The sequence below is a fragment of the Canis lupus genome, chromosome 16, assembly GCF_003254725.2.
Source record: "Canis lupus dingo isolate Sandy chromosome 16, ASM325472v2, whole genome shotgun sequence".
Classification (NCBI taxonomy): domain Eukaryota; kingdom Metazoa; phylum Chordata; class Mammalia; order Carnivora; family Canidae; genus Canis; species Canis lupus.
Window position 1 is genome coordinate 22,696,045 of NC_064258.1, and position 9,460 is coordinate 22,705,504.

Genomic DNA, 9,460 nt, shown 5'->3' on the forward strand with positions numbered 1-9,460 from the left:
ACATACTGGGTAAGGCAACCCCACCCCTGGCAAACAGTCCAGCTTCTCCAGATGTACGTCTCAGCTCATTGCCAGAGCTGGCCCTATGGCTGTGTGGCCCTGAGACATCCCAAGAAGACCAGGAAGAGATATTGCTGAATCACGAGATGGCCAGCTCTCACTTTGCAGCAACCAAATGAAGCCAGGCATGGAGCTAAGAATCAGTATGTAGCAGTGCTGACATTTCAAGAATCCAAGGACTGTGGCTCAAATGTAAATGCTGTATGTTCTTTCTCATGTTGGGATATTTCTGTGAATAGCCGTGTGTGTGTAATAGTGGTGCCTGTTTTGTTCAACCTAAATTTCCCAGTAAAATATTTTGCTAATAAAAATGTTTTTCTCCTTAAAAAGAAGTTATATTCTAAGGATTGAGATGTGAAATCCATATTGCCTACCAGTGAGGAGCTCCAGAATGATCAGCTCCAGAATGTACCAGGACCTACAGAGAAGGTAGGGCTCAGAGACTAGGCAGTTCCTTATTACATTAAAATATGCCAACATTTTTTGGCTGTGTTTCCAGTAGATACTTTGGTTCTCTCATTTTTAAGCTTAAGATAATGCCCAGCAATTATCACGGTGAATTCAAAGTCATAGTCAAGGATGGAATACACCAGCTCTCCCAAGGTCAAGATGCCAGAAAATGCAAGGCCAAACTCATCTTATATTGACTTAGTCCTTAGGTTTATTCTTCATTACCTTCTAAACCTGTTGGCCATATCCCCACCTCCAATCCTGAAGCAGCACTTATACGTTTGACATTTAAGTAGGTATTGATCTACTTATCACAAAGTTTATGCAAGGTAAATGTCGGAGACCTCACCTTTAGGAATTGGCAAGAAGTATGAAATCTTGAGCAACAGAATCTCTACTTACACTGAGACAGAAGAGTCCACAACAGAGATGATCTCTTTAACATATGGACATTATTGGGCTATTCAGCCAATCATATAAGAAATCTATTGCCTTCCTACCAACCATTGACTTGAATTCATGAATCCTGGAATTCTGTAGCTGAATTATTTCAACAAGGACACTTTCCATAGGACTCCAACAGTTGGCTCGGCTGATCTAAGGAACTCACTAAACACAAGTCACAGCAAGCAATGACTGTCTCACGATACTTGGGCCAGTCCTAAAGCCATCTGATTTATAAGCTGCAGAGACGGTTTTTAACTCTTTTTATCTTTTAGCAGCAAAATACTGAAGAAATACAAATGTTTCCCTATCATTCTGTCACCGAGAAATGCAATCTTATCCTGGGAAAGCCAGACTAAAATGTCCACACATGATAAATGTGCTCCACTAGTGAATAAGATTTAGATTAAAAAACAAACAAAAAAACAAACAAACAAACAAACAAAAAACTTAAGAAATCAGAATGGATGAATAGTACTGAGAACCAAGCCACAGCAATGCAAACACCTCATACACAGGCTGGCAAAAGACCCCTCCTTTTCACACTCTGTTTCTTCTCATGGTGGCATCTCTATTTCAGCTACCACATGCCATGGTATCCTTTTTCTCTCTCCCATCAGGTACTCACAGCTCCTGTAACAATAGATCTAAGACATGGAAGCCCTAATCAAAGATGATTAGTTCTAGATAATCATGCTATAAAATAAAGCTTGTCAAGGTCACTGGATTATAGACAGGAGAATCTGACATTCACTCTTAACCCTGTCACTCTTAAAGGGTTTTCATTATATTTAGGTCTCACAAATCAATACAACATCCCTCAAGTTGATGTTTAGCCTCATTACTCACTTGTCTTATCTGTCCTAAGAAGATAACTGTCCTAAGTTGTTTAAAAGGGGCAGTAAGAATTGATCAGTAAGATGATGGATATAATTAAGATAGAGGCAAGATAGAAAAAGTCAGATATCTAGTCACCATCTCCACTCCCACAAGCCAAAAAGTCCTCTGTCCAACCGCCTTTGTTTTACAGATGAGAAAAGTGAGAGATCAGGAGATGAAAGGACTCTTCCCAGATCTCACAATCAATAGCACAGATGGGCCAGTGGAGATGCCCAGGGCCTTCAGTTCTCAGTGCTTCCTCTGCTAAAAAGTAGGGTCTCAATAGAGGACCAGCTGAATCAACAAAATGGAGTGGCCTCTTTGAGACATCACACTGCTCTCCCCCATTCCCAATGCAGGCCTTATAGGTATGCCAGGAGCATTCAACAGCAGAGGGGACCAGCGGCCTTCACAAAGAGGTGGGATCAAGTCCAGCTATACCATTCCTCCTTCTCCAAGGCACAGAATTTAACATACCTAAGCCAATCAAGAGAAATAAGCCAGTCCTTCCAACAATCCATTAAGAAAAACAAATTTAAAAACCCCTAGAGGACTTTGCAGTCCACCTAGCACTTTCACATGCATTATTGTATCCCACCCTCACAAGAGTCCCATTTTCCAAGTAAAGAAACAGAAGCAAAGATGCCTTGGCCTGGCTCACAGCTGGTAAGCAGCAAGGCTGCAGTTGAGCTTGTATCTCCCAACTTCACATTCAGTGCACCTACTTGTATGCTCCCTCCACCCAGTGTTATTAATGACAAAAAGCCTAACACAACAGCAGCTCAAAGGGCTGACTGAACCACACCCTCTAGCCAGCTAAACAATGACTAAAATCCTTGCTGGAACCCAAAACAGATTCTGCCTCCCCAGAATTCCAGGACTGAACATTTCACAGTAGGGTCAGACCCAGTATGCCTCACTATCCTGCAGAAAATCTGGCCTGATCACATGAATCACAGCAGTGTGGCTACAGCTGGACCTGCCCAGTGCATGCGGCTCCTGGTGACACAGCCCAGCTGTGCAGGCAGCTTCCCTGTAGGAGCTCCCAAACATTCCAAACATGCTGCCGCAGAGCTGGAGGGAGGAACTGAGCTACAGAGGGAGCTGGCAAATCTGACAGAACTTTCCATCCCACATCTGCACTTTTGCACCAGTAAGGCAGTCTAAACATGGTTCCCAAAGTCGGCACAGACCATGCCTTAAAAAACACACTAGAAATCATCAGGAGGTTCCTTCTGCAAAGTGGGAGCAACGTGGGAACAAAGAGAACATCGATTTCAATTTTTACCACTTGGCACATATTTGTTTCATAGTTTTGAAAACTAGTTCAAAATTAAATGTAAAAGCTATAATGACTGCCCAGGAAAGTCATGGGGACAAAGAAAGTGACACTAGACAAAGTAAACTATAACAGACAAGAAAATCATTTTAAGCAAAAGCTTTAGAAACACTGATCTATATATGAGACCTTTATAAAGCAAAACTGGGGAAGAGACCCATCTACAAGTTGTATGGATTTTCCTTTCACAGTAATAGAAGAATGGAAAAAATTTTGGAGGAGCAAAAAATCTGTTGTTACTTAGGACTTTGTGCTAAGGCATTTCCACATATTTTATCTTACTTTTTTAAAAAGTTTTTATTTAATTATTTGAGAGAGAAAGCACAAGCTGGGAGAGGGGAAGAGGGAGAAGCAGGCTCCCCACAGAGCAGGTAGGCCGACTTGGGCCCAATCCCAGGACCCTGAGACCATGACCTGAGCTGAAAGCAAATGCTTAACTGACTGAGCCACCCAGGTGCCCCATATTTTATCTTATTTAATCTCAATAAGCATTAAGAAAAGATATAATAAGAAAAAGACATTATCCACAAGTTATAATTCGGGAGATAGAAGTTAAGCAGCTTTAAAAAGCTGCACAGCTACTAACCCCGGGAGCATAAAGATAGAAAAGGCCAAGCTGGAAACACAGAGAAACCCTATCAGAACAGCCACCAGCGGGTGGAAAAGGACAATGTACACCTATGGAAAGAACGCAGAAAGAATGGCTTGGTTCTGACCATCGTTTCAGCATTACTCCTAGTGTGGGTCACACTCCTCCTCTGAGGTACATGTGTATGCAGTGCTGTGCTCCCCTCCAATGATGATGGAACAGGTACACCATCAACAGGACACAAGCATAAGGAAGCTTTCACAGGGTGTTGATGGACAGCTGTCAAGGGGAAGCCTGTCTGTCAGAGGCTCAGGGCACTGCCTGGAACCCTGCATGCTTGTGGTGTAGGCATGCAACAACTGCAAGTCCACCACCACCTCCTCTGAGGTCTAAGTGCCCTCACGGGCCTGATGTAAGGAAGGGCAACTTAAACATAACAAAAGCCAGCTTATTAATAATTATTGAGCTTTTATTAATGCAGTAGAAATTCTGCCAAGTGCTTCCCATGCATTGTACCTCAGTTAATCTTCACAACATCCTCTCTCGGGTTAGGTGCTGTCACCATCTCAAGGTCACGTCTGAAGGCTGGTTAAGTGACTTACTAGAGGTCAAACCGTAAAAAACAGATAAAACTCAATCAATAGGCCTAAGACTCAATCAATAGCGTAAGTCCAAACTCATAACCACTAAGCCTGTCACAAAATGTTCCACATCCTTTTAATCAAGTATTCTCTTTGTCCTTTGTTATTAAAGCTATCAAACAAAATATCCAATTGGAAAGAAGCTTTTCTAGTGCTGATGGCTATGTAAGATAAATGACATTATAAAATACTGGAAATATGAATTTAAAATGATGAACTTAAAAACTGTTATCAAGGCAAGAAACTTCAACTTAGCCAATACCAACCCACCAACACATCTGTTACAATCAGCTGGCCATCCTGGGCATCCAAACGCCAGGGTTCTCATGGGCATCTAGGTGCTCGTGAATCCTCTAACCTCAAGCATCTCAAGAATGGACAAAGTACCAACACACTGGGTTCAAGCTCCTTTCTTTACCATCGCTGGCCTTATTTATGAATATGAAATAAGAGAGAGACCTTCTCAGAGGTAGACTACGGAGGTAGTAAGCTGGTGACCTTCCAATGCCTAGTCGCGGTTTCAGAACAGGTAGCTGAAAGCACACTACAGTCGTGTCTGAGCACCTCCAAGAGCAGCACAGCTCTAAGGAAAAAAATCTCATCCTGTCCAAACATTACAGACCCTACAACAAATACACCCTCTTCATTTTTTCAACCTTATTTAGAAAACCATACAAATGAACTATCATTTTCTAAGACTTTCTTACAATGTTTTCCATTTTAAATAAAACAACTTAAAATCCAAGGAATTTTCTGTAACTACAATTATACAGAATCCAGTACTGCCTAGGAGGAGACAAAGAAAACAAACTGAATTCCAGTTACATCTGTCAGCAAAGAGTCTGCCCCTAATTTTGTCAGGAATACAAAGAATATTCTCCCGTTCCATGTGTTCAGCAAACCTTCATCATCAGCAAGGCCTCTTCTAATATACTTACACAGCTGCTTCTGTCATGAGTACCAACTGTTCCACGCTGACTCCACAGAGACATGCTCCCAGAACGCCACTCTGTCCCTCAGGGGCTGTGGGATAAAGACTGCAAAGAAGTTCAGGGAGCATGCCCCCCACCCCACTCTCAGCCAGCCTCCTTCTCAACAGGCAGCTTCCCTCCAAGAGATCTGCTTCAAAAGTCCAGACCCAGTGAAGTCACACATGATCTCACAAGCCTCCATTTAACTCTTTGGAAGCCAGACAGCAAGCGGACCACAGGGAGGAAGGACAGCTGTCCTAGCTGACCTGGAGTGGCTCTTATAGGAGGAGGGCAAAGTTTGCCCAACATCATTTTTTTTTTTTTTTTTGCCCAACATCATTTTAAAAAAGAAAAAAAAAAAAGGTAATTTCAGCATTGTTCTTCCATAATAGCACTAAGACTTCTGAAGTACTGTTTTTGAAGTACCATTTCTTGCAGCGCACAAAAAGATTGAATTCATTTATACTATATAAAATTCACAATCTTATGTGATTTGTGCTTTCCTATTTTCATTTCTAGTTTTGTTTCTGTTTTTCTGCTATAACACTAATGTGAACATATTCATTTGCCCTGTTGTTAAGTCTTGCTTCACACAACCAGAAGCAGACAGGCAACAGTCACAGATGTCAGAGGAGCAACAATTGTCACTGGTGCTGGTGCTTCCAAACTGGGAGCATTAAGCGTCCAGAGAAAGGACGGCCACCAGACCCAACTAATGGATAACAGAGTCTGCACTCAGTGCTCCTCAACAGGAAAAAAAAAAAAAGGAGTATTTTACTTCATTTTCCTTCCCATGCATTTCCTTCAGGCACTAGCTCTTTTTGTTGGGATTATCAGAATTATAAGGATCAGGAGGTAAAATAACTAAAAATTATAAACAGAAGTAGATAAAATTATATCCTCTCAAAGAAAATGTAATATACACATTTTCAAGAATGCCTTGGTTCACCCAGAAAATGATTATAACTTACTGTCCAGCAATTTTATTCCTAAATATACACCTCGCCTAGAGAAACTCTCATTAGTGCACAAAAGGCCATGAATTAGAATGTGTTCACCATGATGCCATTTGAGATAACAAAAATACAAGACAACCAAAGTGTTCATAAATAGGAAAATGGAAATAAATTATAGTATACATCATGTAATGAATACTATACAGCAAATAAATTAATAAATTTGGACTTCATGAATCAGTAAGAATGAATTTGAAATACTGAGCAAAAAAGTGAGTTACAAAAGGAGAGAAGATAGTAGCATTTATATAAGGTTTAAAAATATAAAAAAATCCTATCTAGTTTACAGATGCATTTATACAGGAATGACAAACACCCACAGGTCATGGTTACCCTAAAGAGAAAGAGACGAATGGTACCATGCAGACATTCACAAGAACTGGCAATGCATCAGCAATGTTTATTTTTTAAATTGGCTGGTGAGGTCACAGATATTTATTATTTTCTACACTTTTTGGTATGCCTAAAGTGTTTCAAAAGTGGTGAAAGTCAACCATATAATGGCTGCCTTTGAGTGTAGCAGCACCTGTTCAGTCTAAAAACATTAACAGAAGCAAAGAGGTTCGCAGTTCCCTCGAGTCCCCAAATCCAAGTACATGTTACCAATTCTGCCTCAGTCTGGCTCCATCCCGATAGTGACCCTGCCTACTCCCCCCATGACCATTTACATGTATCTGCCTCTGCCTCAATAACCCCCACAAGAAGCAACACTTCAGAGGGCCTTCAGGACACCTTAGACTGGAAGCAGCCCCAGCCTCAGGACCTTACCTGAGGCTGGCTGGCTAGGCCTGTACTAGAACTATTTGTGAAGTTATCTTATCTGCCTGCTTTCTGGAGACACCAAGTACCTAGCAGCTGGTAATTAAGTTCTTCTTTGAACAAAAACCGAGTGCTGGTATGTGCAGGCTCCTGTGACAGAGATTCTTTGAGTCTCCACACTGAAGACTTGTGAAGATCACTGCCTAAGAGAAGGGACAGGCCCATACCTGACTACGTACAATAGTACAGGATGAATCCTGAAACTACCAGTAACACTGTGAATAAAGAACTTTTATGATTTTGTTTTGCAATAACTATGCAATACCTCTTATTTTCTCTGTACTAAAACTTTTATATTACTATATCATTAATACAGATATACAACAGCTAAGTTGATCTGACCACAGCCTATTCCATTCAGATAACTTTAAAAAAGTTTTAAAGAAAATACTTCAAGCAGTGTTATTACTGACAATAACAGCCAACATACTTTGAGTATGAATCAGGTGGAATTAAATTATTATCCCTTTTCCTAGATAAGAAAGTTGAGGTTTAGGGAAATCATTCACCAAAATTTGAACCAAAGCAGTCTGACTTCAGAACTCACACTGTACTAAAAAACCCATACTGTTTCCTGGCAGGAAAATGGATCAATCCCTATTATTTCCAGAGCAAGGACGGGCAAGATGAAACGAGGTTCACAGCCAGGACCACTCATGTTTACAAACCTCTGTTAGGCTTCTCCCTGCCACCAGCACAGTGACCCTGTTTACCTGAGAAGAGGGACTAACTTAGTTTTGTATCCTGCCTCTAAAGAGTTTTTACCGCATGTCAGTCTCAAACTTTGAAGTACTTATGAATCACCTTGGAATCTGCTAAAATACACATTTTGATTGGCTAGGTCCAGGGGTCAGGTCTGTGGTACACATTTCTAACAAACTCTGAGAGGTGACGGCCTAAGCTAAACACCAAAATCATTTGGGAATCTTCTAAAGCTATCATTGTCACCACTGTCCAGATGTCGCCCCACAACAACAGAATGAGAACCTCTAGACATAAAGTGTGGGAAGTCGGAATTTTAAAAAGCTCCCATGTAACTGTAATGTGAAGTCAGGTTAGAAAACCCTATTCTAGAGCTTTTCCTACTTTAGCTTGGTCCATGGACCACTGTTCTAGACCAGTGCTTCTCAAACTTCATTATACATGTAAATCACCTGGACATCTTCCTAAACTGCAGATCCTGTAGGTCAGAGGTGGGGCCTGAGATCCTGCACTCCTAACAAGTTCCCAGGTCAATATTCGGGGAAGCAAGGTGGTAAGTAGAAGGATTAAAAATCTTATTAGTTCAGTGTGTGTAGTTTATAAGGCTTTCCTTTCATAATTCTTAATTCAGAGACCAGTAGAATACTGCAGATGGATGTTTAGGCACAGGCATACGAAATAGCATATGGGATACAGGGATTATAAAGATAAAGTATTATCTAACATTGGTTTAGATGTAGTTTAATATTAATCCTCATTAGCATTCATGAAAAAGATGATGCTGAATACAACTTGCACCATGGCCACTCAGGTACTAAGTATTAAGGCTCTGCTAGGACCCTGAACCCATTTAATCCAGACTCCATACATCAATTTATAGAAAGCTTATGAGATCTGCAGTAGAAAAAGAAAAAAAAAAAAAAGATTAAAGCACTGGAAATGTACCCATTTGGAGTTCTGATAAATTGGTAGTCCATGTAAAATACCTTCAAAGAACTTTATTTCTCTTTTTTCCCCCTGAAACCACAAATCAATGGATAACAACTCATCTAGTACTACAAATCTTGTGTTAAGTGATCTCTGCTGAGAGGAAGTGTTGTTTCCTTTAAAAGTTAAATATTCCACTGATATATGAATAAAAAGACTGCTGCATCATCCCAACCAGTTTACAGTATTAACTGCCAGTCCAGTTTTTATTTAGACCTGTGATCCTCCTTGACCAACATCTTTTATCACTTGAAGTCTTTTAACGTGGTCTTTGATAAAAGATCATCCACTTGAGGGAGCAGTGTTATTACTGACAATAAGAGCCAACATACTTTGAGTATGAATCAGGTGGAACTAAATTATTATCCCTTTTCCTAGATAAGAAAGTTGAGGTTTAGGGAGATCATTCACCAAAATTTGAACCAAAGCAGTCTGACTTCAGAACTCACACTGTACTAAAAACCCATACTGTTTCCTGGCAGGAAAACGGATCAATGTGTGCTTGATGCACAAGCAGCACCCTGGTGTTCCTTCTGTGCGCGTCTCTGCAGCTGGCCTCCGCG

At 40.7% G+C, this 9,460-nt stretch overlaps 1 protein-coding gene across 10 annotated transcripts in view; it reads right to left on the reverse strand.

The window, feature by feature from the left end:
- PSD3 (pleckstrin and Sec7 domain containing 3) overlaps positions 1-9,460 on the reverse strand; it is a 588,043-nt gene that overhangs the window by 381,871 nt on the left and 196,712 nt on the right. Inside the window, exon 1 of one of the 10 annotated variants that reach the window (XM_049095089.1) lies at positions 5,341-5,494. The exons of the other annotated variants lie outside the window; for them this stretch is intronic. Within the exon in view, the coding sequence (XP_048951046.1) occupies positions 5,341-5,462 (122 nt within the window). The 5' untranslated portion in view covers positions 5,463-5,494. Of the gene's footprint in view, positions 1-5,340; positions 5,495-9,460 lie in introns of those variants that run through there. 10 annotated transcript variants of the gene reach the window in all.